The sequence below is a fragment of the Miniopterus natalensis genome, chromosome 1, assembly GCF_054644295.1.
Source record: "Miniopterus natalensis isolate mMinNat1 chromosome 1, mMinNat1.hap1, whole genome shotgun sequence".
Taxonomy (NCBI): Eukaryota; Metazoa; Chordata; class Mammalia; order Chiroptera; family Miniopteridae; genus Miniopterus; species Miniopterus natalensis.
Genome location: NC_142081.1, coordinates 121,461,760 through 121,479,486, shown reverse-complemented (window position 1 = coordinate 121,479,486; position 17,727 = coordinate 121,461,760). Strand labels below are relative to the sequence as shown.

At 35.3% G+C, this 17,727-nt stretch overlaps 1 protein-coding gene across 9 annotated transcripts in view; it reads right to left on the bottom strand.

Moving 5' to 3' along the window:
- Positions 1 to 17,727, bottom strand: part of MLLT10 (MLLT10 histone lysine methyltransferase DOT1L cofactor) — a 240,833-nt gene that overhangs the window by 103,978 nt on the left and 119,128 nt on the right. For 8 of the 9 annotated variants that reach the window (XM_016224702.2, XM_016224706.2, XM_016224700.2 and 5 more), the window contains 3 exons: positions 14,979 to 15,082; positions 13,210 to 13,303; positions 11,191 to 11,286 (listed from right to left, as the gene is read on the bottom strand). In XM_016224702.2, coding sequence (XP_016080188.2) covers positions 11,191 to 11,286; positions 13,210 to 13,303; positions 14,979 to 15,082 — 294 coding nt within the window. The remainder of the gene's footprint in view (positions 1 to 11,190; positions 11,287 to 13,209; positions 13,304 to 14,978; positions 15,083 to 17,727) is intronic. The other variant, XM_087825403.1, reaches the window with a different exon arrangement.

Genomic DNA, 17,727 nt, shown 5'->3' with positions numbered 1-17,727 from the left:
ATCATATTTCAGAGGAAAGAGGGAAGGGAGGTGGAGAGTGGGAAGAGATTAACCAAAGAAGTAATATGCATATATGCATAACCCATGGACACAGACAATAACAGGGTGAAGGCCTGGGGAGGGGGTGGGAGCGAGGTGGAGGGGATCAATTCGGGGGGAAAATGGGACACCTGTAATACTCTCAACAAAGATAAATTTTTTTTAAAAAAAGATTAAACTATTAATACACCCACAATTACTTATCACAAAAACATTATCAAGTCTATCTGCTGCCTGAATGAATTAGTATAAATTCCTTATGTATTACTGACTGACCTAAAATTTACTAGTGCCCATATCTGAAAGTAATGCACTTCATGAAAAAGTAAATGGTTAAACAAAGTAAGAAATTAAATAAAAATCCTTATAACTCAAACACAAGTAACCCTAATGTTTATCCAGAAAACCTTAAAAATGAACAAGCAGGCTCTTATTATTTACTACAGACATGCTGTCCAATATGGTAAATAATTGCCACACATGGCAATTTAAATTTAACTTAACTAAAATTAAATATTCAGTAACATGTGATACATTTCAAGTGCTCAATAGGCAGATGTGGCTAGTGGCTACTGTATTAAAAGAGTTATAGAACATTTCCATCATTTCAGAAAGTATTTTTTGAGTGTGGTCTAGATTCATACTAAATCAATAAAAATTTACATTCTTTATACTCCTCTTACTTTTCCTCTACTGTAACTATCAAACAATAATCAGTACACAAAGTTCATCTAACAGTACTCAGTCCCAAGTAGATAAAAAAAAAAGAGCCAAACACCAAGTAACTTATCATAATGAAGGCACAAAACCACTACAGAGAAAAATGTTAGCAAGCATGTGGAGAAATTTGAACCCTTGGTGGGAATGCAAAGCGGTACAGCTGCTATGGAAAACAGTATAGTGGTTCTTCAAAAAATTAAACACAGAATCACCATGTGATCTAGCAATTCCACTTCTGGTATATACCAAAAAGAATTGAAAGTAGGGTTTTGAAGAAATATTTGTACACTGATGTTCATAGCAGCATTATGTATAAGAGCTAGAAAGTGGAAACAACCCAAGTGTCCATCAACTGATAAATGAATAGGCAAAATGTGGTATATACATGCAAAAGATTACTCAACTTTAAAAAGCAAGAAAACTCTGACATGTGCCACAACACATGCATGAACCTTGAGGACAGTATGCTAAGTAAAATATGCCAGTCACAAAACAAATACCATATGATTCCATTTACAAGGAATCTAGAACAGTCAAATTCCTACAAAAAAGTAGAACAGTGGTTGCCAGGGGCTGGGGAGAGGGAGGAAGTGAAGAGTTAGTGTTAACAGCTACAGAGTTTTGGTTTTGCAAGATGAAAAGAGTTCTGAAGATAGATGGTGGTGGTGATAGATGCACAATATGAATGTATTTAATGCCATGGAACTGTACTTAAAAGTGTTTAAGATAGTAAATTTTTATGTAAGGGGAAGATTACTACATAGAACCTTGGAGCCCATGTCATTATCATTTGCATAAGTACAACAAGCTTAAACAGAGAAGTACAAGTGGTTGGAGAGCTACACTAAATAGTTTATTAATATATTCTGTCTATACACTACATACTTTTTCTTCACCCATTCCCCTTGTTAGTTAAAATGCAACAAGTAAAAGTTTGAGATTGACTTGTTTCTGCTATTGTCCATTTTTAAAGTGAAAAAATAAATCACTTGCTTTTAAAATAGTTATTACGACACAAAGGATTTGGTAATGCTGCCTTTGGGGTGCACAGCAGAGAGGTTGAGAGGCTCAAGACAACAAAGGAAAGAGGCAAGAGCACCTGATACTCCAAGGGTGAGGAAGGGAGGGCAGTCAGAGGAGTCAGCCCCAGTCAAGTTTTTTCCTCGTACCCTACAAATCTGGGAAATACACCATAAACCTTGGCAGTTGCAAACTTTAGGAGACTGCTGTGAGGTGTCTTGGGCCCGCTAGAAAAAGCAGGCTCCATCCTGCTAATCCGAGTCATTGTGCACCATGTTCTAGGCTTTTCTTAATATAGTAGTTCCCCTGCCCCTTATCTACAATTTTATTTTCTATGATTTCAGTTACCCAAGGTAAACCATTGTGCAAAAATATAAAGTGAAAAATTCCAAAAATAAATAATTCATATGCTTTAAATTGTACTCAGTAGCAGTTCTGAATAGCAAGATGAAATTTCACACCATCCTGCTCTGCCCAGGACGTGAATCATCCCTTTGCCCAGCATCTCCACACTTGTATATGCTCCCACCTGTTAGTCACTTAGTAGCTGTCTAGGCTATCAGATTGACTATCAAGGAATCGCAGTGCTTGTGGTCAAGTGACCCTCATTTTACTTAACAGCCCCAAACTGCAACAGTAATGATGATGGCAACTTCAATTAGCTTCTCCTCCCATCTTTACACTGAAACAACTCCTCAAAAACTTCTTTAGTATTAAATCTGTGAAAGCTGACATAAGTGAAGCCATTTCAAAATGAAGTCAGAGCTGCCATTCCAGAGGAGCTAAGTGCCTTGTACATCTTAAAGACTATTTGAACTGGACCAGATCTTTGTCTTACAAAAAATTGTAAAAGAAGAAGAAAAGCAGACATCCTGAAAGGACAGATGAATATGGACTCTCTAATCTGAAGAAAGAATCAGTAACCAATCATGTATATCTGAAGAGTAACTCGGCTTACCAGCACCAATTGGAATTTCTTCTATTCATGTAATTATTCCTTTCCAAACCCCTTGCCCTCGCCCTGTAACTGGAACACTATTTGGGAGTCAGCCTGAATCTGTGGCCCCCAAAATTTAACTCATTTCCCCCCCAAAATGTTTCTTGCCTCTCCACTTTTTAATTTCAGGTTAACAAACCCCAAAGAACATATTTATCCTTATATTACTTGTCCTTCCTATGCATCTAACACTGCTGAGCACTGACTGGCTGTCTTGAAACACTTTCCCTGGATTCCAAAATACCACTCCCTCTTAATTTCTTCCTACATTTAATGCCACATCTTGATTTCCTCTTTAGACAACTCCCCCACCCCTTACTGATAAAGAAAGGGAGAAAGGAAGGGAAGCTCTAACTTACAGAAGGCCAACTTATAGATGCAAAATGAATGATGGAATTAGAAATTCCCCTTGTGTCAAACACCATTTCAGGTAGAATCTTCAATGAATGCTAAGACTTATGGGTGAAAACTTGGTAAGAAAAATGGATTTACCCAATTCTCGGGGTGTGGTAGTTAGCCTCCAAGATGGTTCCCAAAGATCTTTGCCCCTAGGTAGTACCCACCCACACTGAACAGGCTGTATTATGTAATCAACAGAATATTGCAAAAATGATGGTGTGTCTTAAAAGTGGTTAAAATGGCAAATATTTTATATATATATTTTACCACCAATAAATAATTTAGGAAAAAGAGGCATTACACTAGGAGGGAAAGACAATTATGTGACATCTAAGGCTAGGTCACACAAAAATATTACAGCTTTCACCTTGCTCTCTCTCTTTCAGCACACTCTCTCTGGGAAAAGGTGGGTGACATGTCACAAGGACACACAAGCAGCCCTGTGGAAAGGTCCATGCAGAAAGAAACTGAGGTTCTTGCTCAGCCAGCATCAACTTGTGAACCATATGAATAAGCCATCTTGGGAGGATATCCTCAATTTTCAGTCAAGCCTTCAAATAACTGTAGTCTGGCCAACATCTTTGACTGCAATCTGATGAGAAACCTGAGCTAGAAATACCCAGCTAAATCCAAATTCCTTACCTATAGAAATTATGAGACAATAAATATTTATTATAGTTTTAAGCCACTACATTTTAGGGCAATTTGTTACGCTGCAATAACAGAATAGAAACATTGTTATGAGGAGTGGGATACTACTATAACAAAATACCTAAAAATATGGGAGGCTGCATGGAATTAAGCAGTGGGCAGATGCTAGAAGGACTTTCAGATTCCGAGTGCCTAATAAGCATTAAAAACACTGGTAAGAATTCTTGGAGCCTTTCAGGAGGCTGCTATGGAAAGCTTAAAAGAAAGTGAGGGTTGCAGGAATGTAGTAACAAAGTTTAGCAACATTGTTGCTTATGGTAACATAGAAAATAGAAACCGTAATGAATTATATGATTTAACTAAGGAGATTGTCTTTTTTTTTTAAATTTATCTTTATTGCTGAAAGTTTTACAGATGTCCCCTCCCCCCCGCCTTGACCCCCTCCAACCTCTTCCCACCTCCTCCCCAGGCCTTCCCCACACTATTGTCTGTGTCCACCGGTTATGCATATATGCATATAAGTTCTTTGGTTAATCCTCCCCACCCCCATCCCCCTGCTTCCTTCCCTATACCTGTCTGTTGCATACTTCAATGTCTCTGGGTCTATTCTGTTAGTTAATTTTGTTCATTAGAGAGATTTTCTAGGTAATATGAAGGAGTATATTATCTGACTCCTGTGACCTTTTTGGTCCCTGGGCTTTGAGAGTGATGAGGAGGGCTGTTTCAAAGGCCACTTTCCACTTTGGTCTCTTCTTCTGTACTTGATTCCATCAATTCCTTTAGAGTCCTGACTCCAGGACCTGTCCAGGTTTTATCCTCATTTGCCATATTTGCGAGACCTTCTTAGGAGATGGGAAAACATTGGCTGCTCTTCCATTGCATTAGGGGCCCCCCAAAACGACCTGTCTGCAGGCCTATTTGCCTCATCAGGCCTCACAGCCATTTCCTGAGTCTGTTTGCCACACGTCAGGAAAGTACAATAGGTCAGTGCAGTGGATCTTATAAGATTATTACTCAGCAGTACTGTAAAGACAGTGGACAGAGAGATTGTCCCTTTGAAATCCAGTTCTACATTGGCAGCATATCTCAGTCTACTAGATGCTCAGCCTGGAGTTTGTGGGCAAAACACACAGTTCCTTCTTGGGTACCCTGCAAAATCTTGATGCCCTTGCTCTTAATTCAGTCCCTTGCCTTTTTCTCCTTCCAGCACTCTACCTAGGCTGGGAATGCAGACAAATCCTAGCTCTCCCACATTTTGTATTCTTCTAAGTTTGTACATTTTGCTTCTGAAACTTGCTTTTCCTAGGGTCGGAAATGTCCTCTTTTTCTGCTATGATAACTCACCTTTAGATGATAGGCAACTTCTGGTCAACTTACCCATGGAAGAAGTTTACTGGGTAACAGAAAATTTTTGAAGGATAACACTTTGGTTAATATATCACAATGCCATCCTGCTACTTAAAGAAGTGCCTGCCCATTTGAGCCACCAAGTGGAGTGATTAGTTAAGTCCTAGGGGGCTGAGACAGGAAGTTATCTGCAAAGTCTGACTGATAAGTGATTGTGCTTGTCCTTCTGCTCTGTGTGGAGTATCACAGTGTCTCTCAGGGGCAGTGAGGCAATTTTGACCAAATATCTAAAAATCATTCAACTGCACCGCAATCACAGGTATATGAATTTATCCCAGGGAGAACACATATCTGTCTGTAAGGCTTTGACGAAACTCTAGTTCATGCCAAATTGTTCATCCCTTGCCTGTTCTTTCTCCTTCAAATATGATTGTGATACATCATAATGAAGGAACTTATGAAGTTAAATGATGCCTCCATTTTTTAACTCTAATTAGTTATGTTTAAGCCACTGTTTTCATCATGTACATTTCCATGTATTATAAATACATTTAAAATTTTTAAATTATTAATCACATATTTTTATGACACTCAGAATCTGTTTCATATCTGCAAATTGTGGGACTGATAGATTAATATACTTCAATATATTTTTACAAGATTTTCTTCTTGCTTGTGGAAGGTTATGGCTCAGCAGCAGTTTCCCTAAAACCTACTCAAACTCCTGAACTTTGTGAAATTATCTTACTCCTTTTATTTCTCTTTCACCTGATTTAGTATCTACTATTAAAGTACCTTTTCTCAAATTGATAAGATTTTTTAAATTGCAAATATTGGATATCTTGAGAATGTATATTTTTTATTACGGTACTCTGTTCATCCCAGAAATATGATTAATTGCTTTGCCATAATTTGTTATATAATATACTTTGCTTTTTCTATAGTATACGTTAAGTGTCCTAAATACACCTTCTTGGATTTAAAAAGAAAGAAAGAATATTCCCACTCTCTCTACACATCAAATGCTAACAGTAAGGAATGGTTTTCAAAAATAAAATCTAGGCCACTGTCAGAAAACCATTGTATGAAAAGTAAAACAAGGGTGTGGCTGTAAAATCCATTGTTCAGATCTACAGCACTGCTTCAAAGAACCTGAAACCAAAGGGGTTCAGAGATGTCAAGGTCATAAAAGACAAATGAGGAAATATTCCAAACCAGGAAAAACTGGAGAGGCCTGACAACAACTAAATGCAATATGTGATCCTGGATTAGATTCTGGACCAGTAAAAAAGTTTTCCCCCTTTAGTATAGACATTAATAGGTGAAATTTGAATATGATCTGTAAGATTAGCTCATAGTTCTGTAATAACGTTAATTTACTGATTTTGATCATTGTACTATAATAATGCAGGATTTTAATCATATTTATTAAAACTACACATTAAAGTACTTAGGATAAAGGCCATAATATTTGTAATTTACTGTCTAAAGGTCCAGAAAAAGATGAGGGTCGGGAGTGGGGGGGTAGGGATAGACAGCAAGGGGGGTTAAGGAGACATGAGAAAACTAACATGATAAAATGTGTGAGTTATAGAGAAATAATGTGTAGTATTTTGTAACTTTTCTCAGTCTAAAATTATTGCAAAATCTAAAGTTTAAAAAAAAATTTGATCCTTCTGGCTGGCTGCCCAATGCCCCAGGATAAAGATAAAACTAGCATTACTCAAACTGGCCCCTTCTTATCTAAATAATCTCATCTCATGTCACTCTTCAGCCCCACCACACACACACCAGGCTTTCTAAATGGCTGTTCCTGAAAAGCCCTGCTGTCTCTTAACTCTGCACATGTAGAAGCTTAAAGCTTTAGCTTGAGCTTGAGTGGAAGATTTTCAAGTGAAGGACTCAAAAACAGACAAGGGGATGAGAGGCAGTTCTCAATGCGGAATTTTAAAATGACAGCAGCAATGACAACTCTTTGACTGAGTTTCATCTCTGAGAGCCACAGCACTAGCCAGGTTCTCTTCCAAGAGATAAGTAGCCCTAAACAAAAGGGAAGTTCAGTCAATCCTTGAACTTCACAAAACACTAACCAAAAAGCCTATCTCCCACAACCCCCCACCACACCTTAACAGTGTTTTATTGGCAACAGCTCCTTTATTTGTTGCCAGCTATTAACAGAATGGAACTATGGGCAAGTAAAGGGGGTGGAGTTGCGTGTAGGTAAAATAAATCCCTCTAGCTATAATAGGGATGTTACCAGACAGCATCCCGAGTTAGAGGGAGGAGAGGGGGCTTGTCCCCTCCTCAGCTCTTGTCAATCTCAAAAGAAAGATTTCAGATGAGTAACAGGCAGCAGTATTGAAGCAAAGCAAGTGAATTTATTAAGGAAGCAAGGCAAGTAATTTTATTAAGAATACACTTGGCATATAAGCCGGCAACCCAGCTAGTCTGAGTGCCCTTGTCTGGTGGAGGTTTAGGAGTTCTATACTTTTCTGTCTACAGGTTTCAAGGTTCCTCTGCTGGATACACTGAGCAACAGACTAGATTTCAAGATCCCCCTTTTACTTTGTCGTGGCTTTCCCAGAATGTATAAGAACATCTGGCAATTTTATCTTCCCAAGTCCCAAGGCTGCTAACTTCTTTGTTTAGCGGGTAGGATAAAACTCTCCCATCTTTCCCCCTTCCCCTCCTTCTGCTTTAGTGGTTATCTTTCCTTCCTAACATTCCCCAAATGATATTTGTCCTTGGGTTTAGCTGCCACAAATGGCATTAATTGGTGGTCTTTGTTCTCTATTTTCCCAGGCCAGGGTGATTTAAGCTATGTACTCTCTGATAAGGGAGGAGAGGTATTAACCATTTGCTCTCAAGTGGACTTGTTTGGGGAAGATAACGTCTTGCAAGTCACAATGTGGCTGTAAGCTGCCCAAACTGTTTGGCCTCATTTAATTTTGTCTCAGTTCCCCCATTTCACTTGCCCAGGAATTTTCCTAGCTTCTTACTATCCTGCCACAGGAGACAGATTTCTAGCATACCTACTTAGAACTGGTGAGGTGGCCATAAAGTATTATAAAAATAGCACTACATTTTTGATACCTTATGGGTTAGTTAGCACTGATAGTTGACTCTAAGGATCAAATGAACTGGAAGATTACCTCAATGAAATAAATAGCCACTGATTTCTAAATAATTAACCTATAATTTAGCCTTTAGAAAAAAATTACTTCTGAAACTGGGAGCCTCCCAATAAAACCACACATTACTATATATAATGTACCTCTCCATTTCCTAGCCCTTGCCCACATCTCCTTCTATGGCAGTGCTCTATAAACATAAGAACACTAGGCTTAAAAGAAAATTCTATTTTACAATGAACATTAACTCTTAAATTAAATTCTCCCTACACATAGCTTTAATTCATTTCAAACATTTTCTTTGGTTCCTTTAAAAATACGTGAAATTTTCAATTTTTATAGAAACTGTCCCTTATTCCACATCGTATGTCACTTGTTAACTTTTCTTCCGTCCTTGCTGACATTTCAGTTAATATCTATCCAGTATTAATATCTCTTGTGTCACACAGAAATTCTCCAAAAAGCAAAGGCTATATATTTTATTATTTTATTAAAATTATATAAAAGGTTAATTCATAAATTGATTTCATTTTTAAATAAGTGATTTGGATAGCACAATATTTAGTATTAAATATTCCTTATCATTGCTTACTTAAAACTTAATAAATATTTTAAAATATATGCCAGGCCCAGCCAGGTGGCTCACTGGTTGGAGCATTGTCCCATACATAAAAAGGTTGTGGGTTCGATTCCTGGTCAGGACACATACCTAGGCTTCAGGTTCGATCCCATCAGGGCGCATACAGAAGGCAACTGACTGATGTTTCTCTCTCACAATGATGTTTCTCCCTCTCTTTCTAAAATCAATAATATATCCTAGGGTGAGGATTAAAAAAATAAAAATAAAAATATGTACCAGAATGAAGGTAGATAAAAGAATTCAGGAGAATCCTTCTAATATATCTTATAAACAATATCACCAAAATTTAGCTCATAATCTATGCAGTAATTTTAAAAACTAAAATCTAAATGGATTATGAGTGCTGCCTTTCAGTGCAACATTTTTAACATTATAAGCATATTTTCAAGGCAACCCTACTCAATGTTGTAAGAAGTAAGGAGGGATGAAAAGAAAAATTGTCTTTAACATCAAATCTTTTTAGCTATATTATCACTTAACATCATACCATAATAAAAAGTTCCTTCCCAAATACTACCAAGGCAAGCAAACAAGTCTAACATTAACTTTGTAGTATGTTTACCACAAAACTTTATAGAGTATTAGATAATCTTAGCTATTACAAAATAAATGTACAAATAGATTTTAAGTTTGACAACAAAACTAAGTTGTATTAACCTTATATATGCTAAAAGTGAAATTCAAATAGCATTTGCACACTAATGAAAAGCCAACTGCTAAAATTTAAAGCTAAACAAGTGTCACTAAATAGAATGTTTTCTACTCTCGTATTCAAACAACTGCAAAAATCTCATAAAATGAATATTCTAATTTGTTTCTAGAGCAAGAAAAATGATTACTAAATAAAGTCATCAGCACTGGTATTTATTAAACATTGTACCACATTTAATAACTGTCCTTTAAAAATAACATGACAGGGTATATATTAAAATAAATATGATCATACAGGTGAACATTTTTTTAAACAAGATAATGTCTATGAAACGGCAGAACAACAGAAGAAAATCATTGGTAAGATTTCCTCTTCACAATTTATAATGAGCCCTACCTAAGAATCCCTTGTTCGTAGATTTAAAAGCTTAAATAAAATCTGACGGTGCTTCTCACTAAAACTGCTAATTAAACCAAATCTGCCATTCTTCCATCAGCAATTTAAACAATAGACAGCAAGACAGAGAGCCCTACCACTGTCACCATCACAAAACTGCCTCATTAAAGAAATGAAACTGAGTATGTACACTTGCTGCATAAGACCTACAAAAAATTTTATAAACCTAACCAGTGCTCTAAATGTGACTATAAAGTTGTAATTACCATTTAATTCATAATTGGAAAATTAATATAAAAATTAAAAACTTAAGCTTTTAAAATGTTTACCTTAAAAAAAAGCACAAACATAAATTCAAACCAAATTTGTTTTAAAATAACATTAACTTTTCACCTTCCCAATCTAAAGTATTTACAAACATTTGAAAATGTTATGTGATTTAGTTTTTAACACAATCTGTAGAAATATGTTCCAAATTGCTTTTTACCAACTGTTTAAAAGACTAATATTCTTTTCTAATTTAAGATGTCCTTTGTGTCCTCACTTTGTTAAAAACAACTCACAGTAATCGTTTCCCTATGTTGGCAACATGTCCTATGAGTGATTCTACAGTACTTACTAGTTTACTAAAAATTACTCATAGCCTTTAAAATAAGTGAAAATGTAAGCAGAAAATAGATAAGTCAGAGAAGATAGTATTAGGCAAGCTTTTAATGTTTTAATTAAAAGACAAAATAGTCTCAAACAAATGGTATGACATTTGGCCATTAAAAAAATAATAAACCATTACTACCACTGTGAAAAAAAAAGTCAAGAATATACAGAACTTCCAAACTGTTCTATTATAACGAAAAAAGCTGATTATATGTGAAATAATAGGTTAATAATATGTAGCAACAAACTATTATTGCTTAGGTCACCTAAAGATTTCACAAGACGATCACAGTAACACATTCAAGAAATCCCTCTCATGTTTTCAATCAAGTTGTACTTCAAATTTTCAGTTGAATGGGTACACCATATTCACAAATATGGCATCATTTTAGACTTACTCTTTGACTTAATACTCTTTATTAATAAAAAAATTTCAGTATTTCAATGTCTACATTCAGCTATCAAGAACTTAATTTTATCTAAAAAAGAAAAAATATCTATTAAGTCGATGTGCTACATATTTAGCAACAACAAATCCACTTACTTTTTTCTCTTTCTCATGATGCTTATCCTGAGAGTGAGAGGAAGAATCACTTAAACTTTGATCATATGACCTATTAGATCCCCGTTTGCTCTTTTTCTAAAAAAGAAAATATATATACATATATGTATATGTATATAAAAATTTTTAAATAATCTTTTTGTTAGGCTTAAACCAATTCAAGTGTGATGGCTTTCAAAATGTCTATTAAAGATAAAATGTCTCACTATTTTAAACTATATAATCCAGTTTAGACACCATCCACATATTATCTATTGCATTATAAAGAAAAATCTAACCCTAAATTTAACATTAATGCCATATTTTTGTACATTTATTAAAACATGTGGAGACTCTATTTTCAAACAAGCAGTAGCTTATTTGTCACTTTACCACAAAACCACCTCATTAAAGAAATCAACTATAATTTTCAATTTCTGCTTTAAAAAAGAAAAGTTTCAACCAAGATAGGGAATGCCATATTGAAGAAGGATGCCAAGACTAGAAGAAAAGAAAATATTTCAAGAGTTACTTTATGCCACTAAGAAAAGCAAAAAGCCTTTTAATCTCAAACAGTATTAAGGCATATAGTTTTCTAAAAAACTTGTTTTTGCAGTTAAGAAAAATTAAAGAAAACGTCAGTAATAGACCCACACATTTTTCAAAGCATTACTAAAAGTATTACACATTTCTGTTTAAAGTATTTACAAAACTTCCTAATAAAGTATTGTGAGAGTTATTTGAGGTGTTTAAAACTTGGTGGTACCATAACTAATTAGTTTAAACTATATAAAAAAAGACTATAAAGGTGCTCAAATTCCATGCAAATATACAGAGCTTATACAATCTTATTGAAGTGTTAAACAGACCTTTTATTCCCCTACCAGCAACTGGAAGAACAGCATGTCAATAACTAGCAATGACAAAATTCTATTTATATAAACTTCAAAATCCATTTTCTTTATTTCTATATTTTATCTATTATCATCTCTCATTTAGAAAATGAAAATTCCAGCATGTTTTTAACATTCAAGCCACCAAATTTTCAATTTTACTACCTCAAAATTTCTCTTACACACTTCAGTATTCTTTGTCAGTCATTAAAATACATCAGTCTTCAATATCCAAACATATATATACATACTTTTAAGTATTTCATATGCATGAATCAGAATATTAGAGTTATGAGCTATTCATTCCAAGAGAAAGGGGCCCCTAATGATATTATCTATAAGGAAGGAAGGCAGAAAGGAAGGAAGGGGCCCCATCCATAAGGGAAAGGTAACAAAATTTTTTTTAAATTTTTTAAAAGACACTAAAGGAAAACAAAGAATCGTTAAACTTCCATATACATATCTGATTGTTATCAATGAGACCTGAGAAAAAGACACTTGGGACATTAAAGAAACATCAATCCTTCAAAGGACATGAACACAAAATAGTTAACAGTTAATCAAATACTACTTAGTCATCCATGCTATTGTGTAACAGTAAAGACTGATCAAATCTAAACTATTCCCCAAAATTGTACCTAAATATATTTTTTCAAGATCTTTAAGAAGTTAGAAAACAGCCTTATTTCAGTTTTACTATCTCCTAGTAAATAAATGCATACATAGAAATAAATAGCAATAGTAATAAAGCAAAAAGATGAGAAACAAGTGATAATCACAAAATGTAAAATACATAAATGTCAAAAATCAAATTAACTGAAAATAGTATTGAGTTACAGAGTTCTTTAAACATTTGCTTTTCCTACTAAACATACACCAACATTTACCATTAATCATTAATATATATTTTAAATTGGAATTTTAGAATATTCATCTGTATAAATGAACTGAAGAAAAGCAAAATCTTTTAAAATTACTAGATCTTTTTTCATCCCCAATGAAGAACATGCTAAGCAAACCTAATCTCAAGCAACAATCAAAGGAAAATAGCTATTATGCCTTTCTATCTAAAAAGAGTCAACTTTACTGTCAAAACTAATCACTTAGCATTTTAATATTAAATTCTTACCAGCTTACTAAAATGGTATTTACAGTAGCCACAGTATTGGACATTATCTGCACCATTCCCTTCTTCTTCACAAAGTAGTCCAGCAAACTGAGCACTGAAAATAAAAGCCAACTATATCAATAACATTTCAAACCACAATATATATACATATATAAATAAACGATAATTCTCTTCCAAGAATGTTAAGATTTGTAAGAAAAATCTTAGACCTCCTAATTAAAAAAAAGGAAGATAAAGGGCTTTATTCTGGCTGTGACCAAGTACACTTCACCCCAACGTGTAGTTGATATTTTTTTTAAAGTTATAATTATGGTCTAATATAAACTTTTCACCCATCTCTAACAAAGATGAAGATTTATGCATGTTTTACATGTTTTAACACAAAACAGACAACAAATTCTTTAAGAACCACCCCAACCCCCAATAATTAATACTTCATTTTACTTTTCCAATCTGTACCAGAGGTATAAATTAAAAGACCAAGCCTCTAAGGAGTTGAAAAGAAATGTGATGGTATTTGCCCATGGATGAAGATTACATACTGTTAGAAGGAAAATGCTTCAAGTCATAGCACAGTACCAGTAGGCAAGAAAAACATAAGCTGTGTTTTTCAATCAAAAACAATGGAAGAAATGGAACTGAAACCTAAAGTTATGATATTTATATACTTTAAAAATACAAAGTGCTAAAGTTTATAATCATGATCACAATTTAATCTCCCACTTTTAACATTCCAAAATTACAGATTAGTATATATCTCATACCCAAAAAATGAACTTGGAAAATTAAAAATTAACAATAGTATTAAAAGAAATTTGAAGAAAGAAAAAAATATATATATATATATTTTTCCCCTCCCATTTCCCATATAAATCCACCCAGTAAGAGTTCAGGAAATAAAGTATATACCTATATTGGCTATTAAATATAGACTGATTCTTTTCTTTTTTATTAATATATTTTTAATGATTTCAGAGAGGGGGAGGGGGGGAGAGATGGAGGGAGAGGGAGAGATGGAGGGAGAGGGAGAGATGGAGGGGGAGGAGGAGATGGGGGAGGGGAGGGGAGAGGGAGGGGGAAACATCAATGATGAGAGTCACTGATCGGCTGCCTCCTGCACGCCCCCTGCTGGGGATGGAGCCCGCAACCCCGGCATGTGCCATGACTGGAAATCAAACCCTATCTCCTGGATCCTAGGTCGATGCTCAACCGCTGGGCCACATCCAGCCGGGCTAGACTGATTCTTAAAATTGTTAACTAAATGGTTATTTGCAGACTTTTATTTTGAACTACTATTATGTTGACTATTTTAGGGTAATTTTTGCTGTTGAAATTTTATGCTGAAAAACCATCTAAGTAACTTTTTAAGAAGAAGCCACCATAATAATAAGAATGATGGGGATTGCTTTTTCCACCTTAAAACACAGACAGCAAAGAAATGGTACTATCATTCATTAAATCCTTTCTGGCACTGCATAAAATTTACCCACATCAGTTCTTTTAATCCTAATAACAAATCAAAGGGTAGGTAACCAACACTAATATTTTAAACAAAATGAAACTGAATAAGGGACCTTAGAACCAGGGTCCACCTACTGACAATTCACTCTGGTAAATAACATTCAATTATTAGAATTATATTTATTATGAATAAGTAAATCTAAACACAGAAACTATCCCAATAAAATTTACTGTAAATAATATTTGGACACCTAACTAAATCTTTCAAAGTATACCCAATTTCTGTACAATTATGGAAACATACTTACCATGTCACATGGAAAGCCTGTCTACATCCGTGTTTATTACATGTCATGCAAGCACCAGTGGCTGCTTTGCTTTCTCTTCCTTGTTCATCACAAATGTAGCAAGTCTTAGGATACAGAAATGAAAACAAAAATGAAACAAAACCTTACAAGTACTTTGCAGGAATCTGAATTTTACACTTATCTTCAGAAGTTAAGATCATGGTTTACTATCTAACTTCACTTCAAACATGAATTCATTTTTTCTGACAATAATTTTTACAAACATGAAAACATAAACAAGGAAGTATAAATAGACCTAGGATTTCATGAAGGCAGTGTCTTCCTTAGACTCAAAACCCCTGCAAGATAAGAAAGAATCCTCACAGGCACTGAGACGAGAGACGAAAACCATAGTCTATCACACCTCAGTCTTAAAACCTCCTCACCAATATTGAACTGATTCCTGTTATAAGGCTGTAAAAAGAAATTTTGTTCCTTCCTTTCTTTTAGAAGTAAGCATATCTAAGGGAATTTGATAAAAGTAGTTGGGAGCTAAGAGATAAAAGACAATCCTATGTGAGTGAGCAAGGTTTAAGCCATTTCAACTGTCCACAAGAATCTTTAGCTAAGTCAGAGATGCCCCTAAGAGATATTAGCCAATGGAAACTCCTAGCAACTTTGACTGATATCCGTTTCCTTTTCCAAAATGAAAATAGTTGATAGACAGTACCACTATTCATGAAAGACTGAATTATATAAATGGCAATCTACAAGTATCTGTATAATGAATAAAATTACCAGCTGACTAGAAGTTGAGTATACAAAAATTAATGTCTAACTACATATATAATCAGGTGATGCACTTCTAAAATGAGACCAATTTCTGAACAATAGTAAGGTATAACCTACCCAACTTCAATAGGATCACATGAATTTTTAGAGCTAGAGAGATTTCCCCCACAATGCACTGTGGTACCTAATAACACCATTCAACAATATTTACCAAAATAGCCTAATATCTAGTCAGGTAAATGAATATCAAATCCTTTTGAAAAATAAGGATTCAGACTGAACTGAATTACAGAAATTATTTTATACCTATAAAAAGTCCCAAGTTACAACAAACCAAGACATAATGAATAAGAACATCTCTAACTGTTCAAATTACAAGAAGAAAGTCTCAAACAATTACAATGGTAGAATGTAACATACATTTCTTAGCCTAAAAATGACCAAGAAGACTAAAAAAGAAAAGGACAGAGCTGACTAAAACAGTAACATTTTAGATACTGAAATTCTGGGAAAATATACAAATAGGCCTCAAAGAATACCTCAGTAACTTCCAAAGGGCTGACAGTGAAAAGACACCATCATTTGACCATTCAATAAAATTAATAATTACAATGGGTCTTTTTTTTTAAACAAACCAAAAAAAAAGAGGTAGGACGTCCAGACTACTGGAATGGCACAGTGAAGGGCTCCACAGAGCTTCTCCCTAGTGAATCAATCATTTCACAGGTGAAAAACAAGAGTCTGAAGGCTCTAAAAATTGTCCTAAAGACATGCAACAGAGAAAATTTTATTCAAGAAAATCTACTAAATTTCAATAAGAACAGTGTCTGTGACATTTGAGTCATGATCTGCTCCTATTACCCCCACCCCGCCTCCACACACACAGCTAGATGCCTGTGATGGAAGTTCCCTTCTATTGAGTGTGATCAAGATGATGATGACTCCTTCTCACCCCAGCTCCTTGTGTAAGGCTATAATTTTACCCTAGGAAGGCCAAGTCTCCAGTGACTCTCATTCTATTCATCCCTAGTAGCTCCCACTCATAAACTCGCACCTAATAAGAGGCCAAGAATCCTGAGGTTCTGTCATCACTTCCCCAACTTGTGATACGAAGCCAGCAGGTACTATATCCCCTTCCCTCCTAGCACCCTGTAAGAATGCAGGTGACTCTTCTGTAGAAGCAGAGTGCTGTCCCCATTCCCAGCTCCAGAGCAGTATCACAGAGGTTCTGTCCTATGAGCCTTAAGAACAAATAGCTCAGCAGCTCTGCCTGAGAGGACTGACTTTATTTATTTGGAACAGGGCTTGGAGAAGTTCATGCCTAAGGGCACTGTCAAAAACACTGAGGTGATGAGCAATTAAGTTAGGACTGGCACCTCCAGCCAGAAGGTTAGCAGAGAGAATCAGAGAAAGACAGCAAATAAGGGCCCTCCTAGGATCATGCTCCTCTCTGGGGGTCCAAAAGGCTATGCACGTGAACTAGGCTGCACCCAATCAGGAGAAATCGAAGTGGGATTTGGGGCAAAGTTAAAAGCATTCCATAAAGGCACACACAAAGCCATCAATCAATGAGGGTCAAGAGGCTTTAGTATAACTTATGATCAAAAACTAGCTGAACAACAGGTTACTCTTAGGGCAACTCCTAACTAAGAATCCAGACTTAAAAATAAAATCACACTCATACCTGATGGTCTAAAAGACTGTGCATGCTCAAGGCTGCATGCTCTCAGAAAGGACTGAAAAGAGAACCTTGGGTGAACTCCTTGGAAAATAAATCTAAATCACACACACACACACGAAATGGCAAAGGATTAAAATCTAACTAGCTAAGGGGGCTTAAACACAATCTTTGAATAATAAATGGTTTATGTTGACCCAAAGGCAACATAAGAAGCCAGGATTGCCAGGTGGCTCAGTGCCTCAGTTGGTTGGATGTCGTTTCTCTCTCTCTCCCTTCCTTTCTCTAAAAAAAAAGGAA